The sequence below is a fragment of the Balaenoptera ricei genome, unplaced genomic scaffold, assembly GCF_028023285.1.
Source record: "Balaenoptera ricei isolate mBalRic1 unplaced genomic scaffold, mBalRic1.hap2 scaffold_548, whole genome shotgun sequence".
In the NCBI taxonomy this organism is placed as follows: domain Eukaryota; kingdom Metazoa; phylum Chordata; class Mammalia; order Artiodactyla; family Balaenopteridae; genus Balaenoptera; species Balaenoptera ricei.
The window spans coordinates 52,958-66,165 of NW_026777733.1; the positions used below are offsets into that span (position 1 = coordinate 52,958).

General features: G+C 46.1%; 2 protein-coding genes across 11 annotated transcripts in view; both read left to right on the plus strand.

Annotated features, from left to right (window-relative positions):
• Positions 1-401: 401 nt before the first annotated feature.
• On the plus strand, positions 402-9,271 carry LOC132358903 (RAD52 motif-containing protein 1-like). The gene is given in 8 exon segments (XM_059912164.1): positions 402-526; positions 907-1,086; positions 4,232-4,354; positions 4,730-4,795; positions 4,797-4,884; positions 5,867-5,965; positions 7,622-7,707; positions 9,170-9,271. Coding segments are annotated over 8 exon segments (840 nt in total). The 5' UTR covers positions 402-430.
• Positions 9,206-13,208, plus strand: part of LOC132358901 (leucine-rich repeat-containing protein 37A-like) — a 44,602-nt gene continuing 40,599 nt past the window's right edge. For 3 of the 10 annotated variants that reach the window (XM_059912153.1, XM_059912156.1, XM_059912155.1), the window contains exon 1: positions 9,430-13,005. In XM_059912153.1, coding sequence (XP_059768136.1) covers positions 9,689-13,005 — 3,317 coding nt within the window. In that variant the 5' untranslated portion in view covers positions 9,430-9,688. Of the gene's footprint in view, positions 9,298-9,427; positions 13,006-13,208 lie in introns of those variants that run through there. The other 7 variants (XM_059912157.1, XM_059912160.1, XM_059912158.1 and 4 more) reach the window with 6 other exon arrangements.

The following is a 13,208-nucleotide window of genomic DNA, read 5'->3' on the forward strand; positions in this document are numbered from 1 at the left end:
GTACTCTAGTCTTCTCTGGGAGTTTGAAGAAGAAGCCAGCTGCTTTAGATGCCCGCACCATTCGATCCTGTAAACTCACACTTTGGACTCTACGCTAAAAATACACTTGAATAGAAGCGGTAAACTCCAAGACTTCTGGGCGCGGGAGCTGCGGAAGGGAAACTAGAGGCAGAGACAAGCCCGGAGTGGGAGGGGCGAGGGAGAGGTCCGAGCACCGCCCTCGTCCCACTCCCACCAAACTGGCTCCCCCCCTCAGGCTTCCGTATTAAACAGCGCGTGCGCAGGCGCGCGTGCGCAGGCGCGCGTGCGCAGGCGCGCGTGCGCAGGCGCGCGTGCGCAGGCGCGCGTGCGCAGGCGCGCGTGCGCAGGCGCGCGTGCGCAGGCGCGCGTGCGCAGGCGCCCCGAACCGCGCACGCGCAGTAACGGTAGGATGGTGGCGTTGGTACCTTTTGTGGTTCCCGTCGTGGGTGACAAAACCTTGCTGGTGTGGGAGCTGAGCTCTGGACTCACGGCCGAGGACTTGCAAGTGAGCTGAGCTACGGCGGAGGGAGGGGTGGAGGAAGCCACCTCGCGCCTCAGTAACTGGGCGCCCCGGGGTACTGCTTCAGCACCTCATCTGCCTGTGGTCTCCGCTGAGAGGAATCTTAGTTCTAGAGCCGACCTGAGTAGTCAGCTCGCCCCCACAGATTCTTGAGAGATAGTTCCCAACAGCCGGCATTGCCTCCTAATGCTTCTCGAAGCTTAGGATTTCAGAGGGAAACCTGTTGCTGAGATGAGAAGTGTTTGGAGTTGCAGGATCACCACAGTTGCCTGCGGCAAAGGGCTGGGGGAATAGAAGGGAACGGGCGGTTTGGCTTCCTGGGCATGAAATTTCCTGCACTTACTTAGCATGGGCCCACCCTACAGCATTCTCTGTTCACAGTCTTCTCCCAGTTTGGCCTTCTGTATTCGGTCCGAGTCTTCCCAAACGCAGCAGTGGCCGGTCCTGTGTTCTATGCCATCATCGAGGTTTATTCAGCAAGGGATGCCCACAGAGCCCAAAAGGCATGCGACCAGAAGCAGCTTTTTCAGACATCTCCAGTGAAGGTGGGTCCAAATGTGGAATTCCTCGCTCTACTGGGATGAAGTGCTGAATTTAAAACTAATAGGCCATCGGGAATTCCCTGGCGGTCCAGTGGTTAGGACTCTGCACTTTCACTGCTGAGGGCCCGGGTTCAATCCCTGGTCCGGGAACTAAGATCCCAAGGGGGGAAGAAAAAAAATGGCCAGCGCTTGTACAGCACTGTGGTGTACAGAATGCTCTCAGATGCACTGCTCCACTGATCCCCCAGTTCTCCAGTTCTTTCTTTCTTTTTTTTAGATGAAGAAACTCGAACTCAGGATGGTTAAGTGACTTACTTAAGGTTCATGACAGTAAATGTGGAAACTAGAGGCCAAACCCAAACTGAACTGATGTTAAAGCCCATGTCATTTTATGCTGCCCCTTAATTTAAGAAATCTTCACAAGAGTCTTCCTTATATCTACTTTTATGTGGATTTTAAATGTGTGAGGTTGACAAATTGTTTTTTAAACTAATTAATTAATTTATTTATTTATTTTTGGCTGCGTTGGGTCTTGTTGCTGCGCGCCGGCTTTGTCTAGTTGCGGCGAGCGGGGGTTGCTCTTCGTTGCGGTGCGTGGGCTTCTCATCGCGATGGCTTCTCTTGTTGCGGAGCACGGGTTCTAGGCACGCGGGCTTCAGTAGTTGTGGCACACGGGCTTAGTTGCTCTGCGGCATGTGGGATCTTCCCAGACCAGGGATCGAACCCGTGTCCCCTGCATTGGCAGGTGGACTCTTAACCACTGTGCCACCAGGGAAGTCCCGAGCTTAACAAACTTTTGTCAGATGTAACATAAAGGAGGCTTCATCATCATCATCACTCTCAAACTGCCTATTCAGAACTCCCTTCAGGTTCCAGAAAATGGTTAAAATATTCTTTAATGCATTGTAGAAACCTTATTCCATGTTAACATGCCATCCAATTTTACTTCCCCAGAATTAACATTTCATTATGTGCCTCCATTCAGCCACCATTCCTTTTTCAAGGACCTTTTCAATGCCTCTGAATAAGTGAGTGAGGCTTCGATTTCCCAGACCTTTCACTTTATAATTGTGTGTCTTCTCTGATTGGCTTCTTGCTCTGGCTACTTCCTACTGACCTTGCTGCCTATTCTCACCCCTGTTTCTTTACTCACTGATTTCACCTTTATTGAATCTGAGAACTCTCCTCAGATGTGACTCCAGGTACACTATCTCCCACTTCTGTACCCTGTTTAACACCCTCTTCAATCCTGGCTGTACTCCCTGGGATTGAAATGATTTCGTGTCAGACATTCTTTAATTTGTGGACCCTGCGACCATTTCACATAACCCCTCAGATATTACGGATGGTCCTGGAAAGATTATGAAACAGTTACTTGGTATCAGTTGTGAGTAATGAGTTCTTTTCTTATATTGGACATTAAGACCATTCCATAAGCTTAGGGTCTGAGATTGTCACAGCCTAAAGCCCATCGCTGATAGAGTAATGAGGAAAATGTTCTACAAGTCACTATAGACTTGAGAGGAAAGGGCATTCGTATTCGATTTCTTTATTTAATGCAGAGCCTTAGTTTACTACCCACACCCCCGAAATTGTTACCTACTTTAATTATGCGTTCTCTTTAAATTTTATTTATTTATTTATTTGGTTGCACCGGGTCTTAGTTGCAGCAGGCGGGCTCCTTAGTTGCGGCTCAAGGGCTCCCCAGTTGCGGCACGTGGACTCCCCAGTTGCAGCAGGCAGGCTCCTTTAGTTGTGGCTCGCAGGCTCCTTAACTGTGGCGTGCAAACTCTTAGTTGCAGCATGCACGTGAGACCTAGTTCCCTGACCAGGGATCGAACCCGGGCCCCCTGCATTGGGAGCACGGAGTCTTAACCACTGCACCAGCAGGGAAGTTCCAATTATGTCTTCTTTTATTCATTAGCAGGTATATATACTTCTTATCTATTTTCCCCTGTATTTTTTATAAATACAGACGAGAGGATAACATCTTCAAATAAAATGAAGGAAAGGCCTAATGTATCTGAGTTTTTCTCAGTAGCACGAAGGGAAATGTTTGCCAGCAAGAACTGTGGCAAGGTTATCCCAGATGTCAACTGTCTCTACTACCCAGGGGCTCAGAGCCTTTCTGAAGCTTCCTAATTGTCCAGGACAGCTCCATTATGACTCACCATACAGGGCCTAGCCTCCCTGTTTTAAACGTTGCGACACTCAGCATTTAAAAATTAGTCTCCATTTCTCCTTCCCAGCAGGCAGCTTCAGTTGGAGAAAGTAATTTCATTTTCTTATGTACTCATTCATTCTCTCAGTCAACAGACCATCCCTCCTCTATTATGTGCCAAGATGTATGCTTGTTTCTGGTAACAAGGGAAGAATAATATATGGTTCCTTCAAGCACTTAAGGAGCTCATAAACTAGTGACAGAGGAAGATGCACAAACACATCAATAAAGACTTAACAATGCTTTGACTTTATTTGTATTATTTGAATGTTTATGACTATATTTATATACTGCACCCTGTTCAAAATGGAAATAGACATTTAAGAAAGAACTAGTGATGTAAAAACTCCACAGTAATATGTAAGTTGTTTAGAGAGTTAAGACTGGAAATAATTGCACTCTCAAAGAAGCTTGTTAATGCAGATGAACCTCTAATTCTTTTGGTTGCTTTATTTACATTCATCGAGGTATACGTATTCCCTCTTCTAACAGGGGTTAGTAACTTGGGGAGGGGGTGCTACAGATTAAGGTCCTAATTCAGTGGCAGGTCCATCTTATCTCCTCTTCAGGTCATATGCTCAAGCAGGAGCTACAGGATGAGACGACTAAAACAGTTCACTTCCTTTGCTTACCCCCAGCCCCATAACAGGCTTCTGCTGGGCTTCCTTGCTTGCTTTCATCATCACTTTCACCACCAGAGGTCAGGGAACCTTCCGGTTAATCAGGGGCCCTGGAAATGATGCAGAAAAGTACTGACTTAAAAATAATAAATAACATTTATTTAGGGCTCACTGTGAACTCATTGCTTAGAACGTCCTACTTAATCTTCACAACCACACTATGATATTGGTATTGATAAATCTCAGGTATATCCAAAGTAAGTCTCTATGTAGGGTTGTGATATTTTTAGGTCTTTTATGTCTTCAGGTTCGTCTCGGCACCAGACATAAGGCGGTTCAACATAGTACGCTTGCCCTAAACAGCTCCAGATGCCAAGAATTGGCAAATTACTACTTTGGTTTCAATGGGTGGTCAAAAAGGATCATCAAGGTAAACTCTGTAGATTTTCTTTGACTAACCAGACTCCTTTCAACATTGAACTCCTAGACTTTAGAGAGAAGAATAGAACGGGTCTATGGGGAGGAGATGTGAGAGGCTTCCACACGGAAGTATCTGAGCATTGGCCTGCCACCTAGAATTAGTGATAATCTCAATGACTTGGATGGTGGTGTCCATAATTTTCTCCAGTATTTGTATGGTAGATAATAAAAAAGAGTTGTCCATATCTAGTCATTCATTTGCAAGTCTCACTTGATTTTGAAGCTATAGCATACCTCAACTATTACCTGGGGTTGCTGGAGTTTAGTTTTTATTTCTAACAACAGAATATTTGGAAGTCTAGCCTTTCATTCAAAATCCTAACAGCTTCAGGATCTTTCTAACCTTGAAGAAAGGGAAAATGAAGATATTGTGACACCACTTCAGAAGCAATAGCCTGAAGTTCTTCTGTGCTTCAGAGGTGGTGTTGCCCTCCCACGAGTGCAGGAGTCCCGGAGTTGGCATGGCTGAGGAACCTTTGGGTAAGTTGGAGGAAGGTCTGTGTTCCAGTATGTGTGTGTGGGGGGAGGTGAGGGAGTGGGATTGCTCTTTTTTCCTTTCTTTCTGAAACTCAACTTTTCAGATACATCATCACCTTTTCTAAGCAACTAAAGCCCTGGGCAGAATTTTTCTGCCTGACAATATAGGTTTTTATCTTAGGCGATCCCTGACAGCACCTTAAACTTTAGAATTTTAGAACTGACTGCCTGCCAAGAAGCTTAGGAGGAGGGAAAATCAGTTAGTTTTTGTTTTTGTTTTTGGTTAATCATTTGTTTTGTGCTAAAATAGTCCTTCAAATACAGATGTCTTCTGGCCTTCAGTTATCCCAACAAAATCATTGTCTAAAGATTGAAATAAACTCTTGTGTAAATGTTCAGTCCTTTGCCTCCTATAGAAGGGCCTGAGCGGAAGAAGTAAATGTAGATCCCTAGAAAGGGGATTCCGATTGATACTGAGTTTTTTCCTAGAATCCATGGCACTTGGGCTTAGGGTTTCAAGTCAGAGGCAGGGCTGTTAGCGAATGGAGTGGAGGAGGCTCCAGCATCCACCTGAGTGGGTGATGGTTGAGGAGAGGCCAGATCATCTGCACTACCACCAAGTCTATCTCACTGTATGAATCCAGCCCTTTACGCACAGGAGAGCAGGGTCTGTAGCAGTGTAGCCTCAGCTTGTCCATTTGAAATCTGTGAGTCATATGAGATTTGTGCCACGTCCTTGGTTTGCATTTCCCGTCTAGTTAGTATTTTAGGAACTTCCAGAATAGATCTGAGCAGTGAAACTGTGCCATGCCAGGGTATACCTACAACAGAGACATTCAGCTGTACCCCAGTGTTGTGCCTGCCCTTAATCACTAAGATAGTGATGTAAGAATCACAGATGCAATTTTAGTTTTAAACATATAACCTAGAAATCAGTTATTCAGATGATAGGCATTTTAAATTCATCTGTTTTGGTTGGATTTAGGGTCATTATCATTCCTTATGAAAAGGAAGGTAACCCAGAAGCTTGCTATTCAGAAGGCTATGACAGATGCATTCCAGAAACTGCTGATTGTGGTTTTAGGTAAGACCTTTTTGACTGTCCTTGAAGTGCTTCAGTTTCAGTGAGCAAAGAAACTTATTTGAAAAGTTAATTGGGTGAAAATAATGGTTATCTAAAACATTACATATTCTTTCGTTCACCAGATGCTTTCACAGCAGCAGTCTCAAATTTGTTCTTTGTGGCATTTATGAGAAAAACGACAGCAACTATTTTTGTCCCCAGTGTTTAGATGTAGAATGACTTGCCTCAGTTCATACAGAAAGTGTTTGATGCCGTTCTTCCTCAATTGCTTGCTTATCATACAGAATAGTGCAGTGATTATAAGCCTTGGACACCTGTGTTTGAGTCCGAACTTTGTCTCTTAGATTTTGTTGTTGTTGTTGTTGTTGCAATTTTAGGTTTTTCTAGCCAGAGACATTTGAAGGTATTTAATATCTCTAAGCTGCAATTTCTTTATCTGCAAATAGGGTTAGTAATTCAGCTTATCACCTAATGGGGGATATTGTAAGAGGAAATGAGGTGATGAATGTCAAAAGCTTAGAACTATGCCTGAAACATAGTAAGCAGACAAAATATATTGACTATTATTATTATCGTTGTTTTCTTGTTGAAGAGTTTATTAGATTATGGTTTTGGAATCAGTTTAATTTCAGTTTTCATTTCTGATATATTGGGTGAATATGATTCTTATATAATAATCGGCTACGTTTTTGTGAGCCTGGAAAGTGGTCATGCTACTGAATAGCGTTGATTGGGTTCCCTATCGAGTTATACAGCAGTGAGAATGTGACAGGCTGTGCCCAAAGGAAACTTTATGAGTAGTAGATTCCCGGAACAGAATTGCTCCCCTGCTTCACAGCCCTGCAGGCTTAGAGACTGAGAAACCCTAGCTAAGTTGTCAGAGACCTTATTTGCTTGTAAGAGTTGTCCGTGGATTGGTGTTGGCCTTCCAGCCTGGGCAGTCCTTCCAGTGAAGTTTGACTTCCCTGGTCATCAGGCAGAATCTCCATCAGCTGTCAACTCTGGGTAACAACCTTTAAGAACCAAACTAAATGTCTGGGTTGTTTGTCCCTAATATGCAAAGGTATTGCTTATGTGTACTCAGAACTCCTTAGACCAAAAAGCCTGGTGGCTCTAGCTTGCCTTGAGGAAAGCTGTATTGTCCAAAAGGTACATGGGCCAGTTTCTGCCAGTAGAGTGTTCAAATGCTCTCTCTCTCCGTCTGTGTCTCCAAAGCTTTGTTCATTGTATCTGGTAGAATTTTGGTCCCAAGGAGTAGGCACTTGCCTTGCTTCTAATATGAAGTATCTATTATAGTCCAGTGGTATCTATCCCAGGTTTCAACTCACTTTGACCCCCACCTAATGCCTTCCTATTTAATTGTATTGTGATTGAACACTTTTGTTTCCACAGCTTTTAATTCCTGTGTCATTACTCCTTAGTTCTTATTTCTAAGATCATAAAGGTTTTTGAACCAAAGTTGACACTTCTTATATATTTTTTCACAAATAATTATGATAAAAAGTGAAGTGTCAGTTGAGGGAACTTCTAGGAAAGTGCTCTTATTTTCTGCTTTTAGAAATCAAAAGAATGTCTAATTATTGGGTGCTACCATTGTATACAGGAAGTTTTAGAACAAGAAAACTTCTGAATTGATCCTTGTTAACTTTATTTCAGAAAGTGGTAAAATAGCTGTGGCATATAGACCCTGTGCAGAGGTCATAGATGCTAGAACCGAAGAGGAACTACAGGATTTAATTCAAGTATGTGGAGATAAAAACTCAAGGGGTACACAGCCAGTATAGCCATAGTTCAAAACAACCAGCAGGATTTGGAAGACTTTGGCATGTCTACTCAGCTCTGTCATCCTTCGGAAAATGTGAAACTCTGAAACTGCTTTTGAGGCCGGGAATTTCTAGGACTTCTCCAAGTCCCGAGCCTTGTCTCTGGCCCCTTACTTGAAGTTTGGAGAGCAGGATTGAGGGCCATCAGTGTACGTCTACAGTTGTGGACACAGGAGAAGACACAGGCCTTTTAGAACTCCCCTCAAATAGAGGGGATTTGCAGGGATTTGGGAACAAAGTAACTATGGCCTTAAGTGTGATTATGCTACAGTGTTTAGAAACTATTCATGCCTTTCAAGTAAGGTATATTACCCAGATCTCAGCATCTCATATATACCTTGTGTTAAATATTTTGCAGAAGAACCTTTCTGTAAATCAATTATATGGATGCCTCGAATTAGGGATTAAGTTGTCAGTGTAATTGCTAAAAGAAAACATTAATGTACTGCATATAGGATTTTTATTAAAAAGGAGCAAAAAAATGTGTTTCATGTCATTGAGAGCTTAATTTGGGGCTAGATTTCTGATTATTTAACTCACCCCAATGTTGCAAAGTTTGTTTTGAAGGGAAGAAAGTAGAGAAAGAAAAGGTGGTTATGTTCTGAAAAATGCAAAAGTTTTGAAAGTTTTTCCTGTACAAAATAATTAATTTAATTCAATTTCAGTCAGTCAAGGAAACTTCAAACATATCCATGTTTGGGCTTTAAGAAGTCTAACTTCCTGTGAAATGTGAGAGGAAAGGATTCCGTATTGATACTAAAGATTTCGGAAACCTGATTATAACAACAGATCCATTCCTAAATGAGGCCAATCTTGGAATCATTTCCATTTAGAATCCATTATGTGCTAGGCACTGGGAATAAGATGAAGCTCCTTCTCTCTTGGAGTTTAGGTGTTAAAGGTGTACCAGACAATTAAAAAGGACTAAAATTAAATAGATTATGAAAAGGACTGTGAAGAAAGTAAACTGGGTGCTAGTTAACAGTATTTCAAGGAAATTACTTAACATGCTGACTTCAACATTCTAAGTGTCTTCTCCGTGTGTGCACACAGGGTAGACCTCTGAAAAGTGACACTGTAGTTTTTTCTAGATTAATGGCTCTGTTGAGACAAGGTGGGATGGGGGAAGTTTTCCCATGCTCATGTAAAGGGCCATTCACTTGGTTTTGGACTCTCTTTCCCAGAATGAATTGCTCACCTGGCCCAAACCCCTCCTACAGAAGTTCTGGAGTCATCACTGATTCAGTGGTAACCCCTAATAATAGAGTGGTGAATTAATAATGAGACGTGACTACTGAGAGTTTGGAGGAAATGGCAACATTTTAGAATAACTGTAAGGTGTGTTCCCCTCCCGCCACGCTAACTGGTGCTCATTTTGCAGGTCAGCTACTTTTCTTGTCAGCCGTGTGGCCAAAGGGGGGAAGAATGCCTCTCAGACTTGAGCTTTGAGGAGGAAGAGTTCACATTGCCAGAACTGGACTAGCACTTTTGAATTTCCCGGAATGCCAGGTCCTGTGGTTTCCTTGGGAAGCTCTGCATCCTTCCCAACCCCCCGCCACCCCTGGGCCGCTGGAGTTTGGGGCCACTCGGGTCTGCAGCCCAAATCCTGCCTCCTTGTTTGGGGCCAGGGAGGGCAGGGAGGGCTTGGGAAGAGGGCCCGGCAGGAGGTAATTGTTGCTTTTGCAAGGGGAAGAATGGCTTGCGCCCTGGGGACTCTGGGAAAAAGGCCCACTCGGGTGGCGCGGATTGGATCTCCCCACGAACCTAATAATGGTGGTGGCGGAACTAAACACGTCATAAATAACGGGTGGGACGTTAGGCGGGGGAGGGGCGCGCGGTTGCTAACGGTGAGCCCTCGCGTCGGCGCTGGCATAGCGGTTCGGTTCGGCTCTGAAGGAGGATGTGGCTCCGGCTCCTCAGTGGCCTGGGTCACTGCGCCTGGGAGCCGCCGCGTGTTATGTCCCGGCTGCCCCTTTTGTTGCCACGGCTCTTCCTCACGTGCCAACAACTGTGGCTTTTACTCCTGGCAGTTCAGCCTCCGGAGTGGGCCCGGGACCCCGTCCAGGTGACCCCCAACCCCGCGCGGCTGACCGAGGCTTGGTCTTCATACACCTCAGACCTCCCTCCCAAATTGCCCCATGCCCTTACACCCCTGGCAGAAGCCAGGGGCTTTAATTACTTGACATCCTCGTCTCCAGTCCAGATGTTGGCCCCGCCTCATCAGGAGTTGACTGAGACTGAGGTTCCATACCCGGACACGGATTCGGTTGGAGAGCTGCCTACAGGGCCAGATCAGTTTGCTGTTCCACATCAGGATCGGAATAACAAGCAAACCCAACATCAAAAGCTCCCAGAGGAAGTTCCAGTGCTGGATTGGAATCAGAATCAGGCCTTGGTTCTGCCTTCTCGACACAAAAGTAAGAGGAAAAACGTACATCCAGATCAGGCTGAAGGTCACCAATCGTTTAAAATTCTTGTTCCACCTGTAGGTAGTAAGAGCTCAAAACCAGTGAAGTTTATTGTTTCACCCCCAAACCTGAAGAAAGATCTAGTTCAGCATCAACGGCTTGCCAAATTTGTTGGAACTACAGGCCAATTTGAAGAAAAAGTTCAGGGTCTAGAACAACAGTTGCAGGGTGATTATTTAGATCCCAGTATGGATGCCTTTTATCCTGAGGAGAGGCTACCTACAGATTTTCTGGGGAGCCCAGATGAACCTCCAGAGCCCCCTGAGGAAGCTGAAATTTCTCCATCCCAGCAGGAGGCCCACACTCGTCATCCAGAGCGCACTGAGGAGGCTGAATCTTTACCCCAGCACGAGGCCCCTGCTCAGCATCCACAGACCCCTGAGGAGGTTGAATCTTTTTCACCCCAGGCAGAGGCCCGGGCTCAGCCTCCAGAGCCCGCTGAAGAGGTAGAGCCACCTCCACTTCAGCAGGAGGCTCCATCTCAGCCTTCAGAGGCCCCTGAGGAACTAGAAACTTCAAGTCCTCAGGAGGCCCTAGCCCAGGCTTTGGAGACACTTAAGGAGGTTGTAGTTCAACCAGTAGCACATCATGGGGTAAATGAAGCTCAGCAGTCAAATTTGTACCATGTCACTGTTAAACCTCTGGATCTGGCACTTACCATAACTCCACAGGTCACTAAAGAGGTTGAACCTTCTCCAGTCCAGCAGGAGACGCCATCTCAGCCTCCAGAGAGCCCTGAGGAGGTTGAACCTCCGCCAGTCCAGCAGCGGGCCCCATCTCAGCCTCCAGAGCTCCCTGAGGAGGTTGAACCTTCTCTACTCCATCAAGAGGCCCCAACTGAGACTCCAGGGTTCCCTACTGAGTATGTACTTCAAATTCCAGTGAGTGATGAGGTAGCATCTCTACCTGGCGTTCAGCGTCACGCTCATTCAAACTTGCCCAGTGTTACACTTCAACCTCTGGATTTGGAACTTACCATCACTCCAGAGCCCACTACGGAAGCTGAACTTCCTACAGCTCAGCAGGAGGCCCTGGCTCCACCTCTTGAGCATCCTGAGGAGAGAGAATCTTCTCCAACCCAACAAGAGACCTTAGCTAAGCCTCCAGAGCCTCCTGGAGAGGTTGAGCCTTCACGTGAGCGGGAGCAACCAGCTCCGCCTCCAGAGCCTTCTTCAGGGGAGGTGGAACCTTCTCCAACTCAACAGGAACAGCCAGCTCAACCTCCAGAGCATCTCGAAATGACAGTTTCACCTCCAAGTCACCATCATGCTGAGCATTCAAACTTATCCAGTGTCGCTGTCAAACCTGCAGATGTGGAGCTTACCATAACAAAAGAACCCACGCCAGAGGTGGGACCTTCTCCAAATCAGCAGAAGCCTTCAGCTCAGGCCTCAGTGCCCCTTACTAATGCAGAATTTTCTACAACCCAGCATGAGGCCCCCACGCTGCCTTCACAGCCACCTGAGGAGGTTGAACCTTTGCCAGTTCAACAGGAGGCTTCAGCCCAATCTCCAGAAGCCGGTCCACATAACAAACCTTCAGTACAAGAGGAGACCCCAGCTCAGTATCCAGAGCATCCTGGAGAAGAAGTTACACCTGCCACAACCCAGCAGGAGACTCCAGATCAGCATCCACAGGCTCCTGAGGTTGTACCTTCTCCACCTCAGCAGGAAGCCAGAGCTCAGCATCCACAGTCTCCTGGTGAGGTTGAATCCTCTCCAACTCAGTCTCCAGAGCTCTCTAATGTGACTGTAGTTTTCTCTCCAGAGCATCATGTGACAACAGTTTCTCCTCTAGGTCAGGATCAAGCTCAGCTTCTGCAGCGGCCCGATGTCACTGTTAAACCTGTGGGTCTTGCACTTATCGTAACTCCAGCGTTCACTAATGAGGTTGAAACTTCTCCACCCCAACAAGAAACCTCGGCTCAGTCTACAGTGTCCCCTGAGCAGTTGGAACCTTTGTCAGTCCAGCAAGAGGTTTCAGATCAGCATCCAACCCCCACTGAAAATGTTGAACCTTTTCCAGTTCAGCAGGGAGCCCCAACTCAACCAACATACCCCGAGGTGACATTTCCAAATCCAGAGCATGTTCAGGCTCAGCATCCAACCTTGACTGAGGTCACAATTCAACCTTTGGACCTTGAACTGACCATAAGGCCCGAACCCACTAAGGAGGATGAACCTTCTCCAACCATGCAGGGGACCTTAACCCAGCCTCCAGAACCACCTAAGGAGGTTTTTGTAGCTCAGCCTCCAGTATATCAGAACCCAATAGTTCCAGCACCAGATCAGGATCACACTGAGCCTCCAACATCACCCAGTGTCAGAGTGCAACCTTTAGACCAGGGGCTTACCACAACTCCAGAACCTACTACAGAGTCTGAACATTCTACAGCCCTGCAGCAGACTACAGCTCCCCCTCCAAAACACCCTGAGGTGACACTTGCACAGCCAAACCTGACTCAAGTCACAGTTCCACCTGGGGACCTGGGAGTTAACATATCTCAGCAACCAAGGCCATCTGAGACAGTTCCTTCGACTCAGTATTCGGTACCCACTGGTCTTCCTGGTGTAAAATATACCCCAGAAAAGAAGCAGCCAGAACAGAATGCCACCACAAACATCAGCATATGTGAGCTCTGTACCTGCAAAAATGAGACACTGTCGTGTGTTGGTCTCAGCCCAAAGCAGAAGCTCCACAGAGTGCGTGAGCCAGAGCCTAACGCCTACAACGGCACCTTCACCATCATGTAAGAATCGCCTTTCCTCATTTGTTCTCTGCATCCTGCCTGACATGGCAGCCTTTCTCAGGTCTTCCTGGGTCCTCCTTATCTCCCCAGCCCACATTGACTGACTTTCTGTTTCCACCTTTTGTTTGTCAATGATTCCTTGTCTTCATTCTCCTTCTTACTATTTTTCCCTCTCCTCCAGTCTTTTACTTTTAATTGCCCTT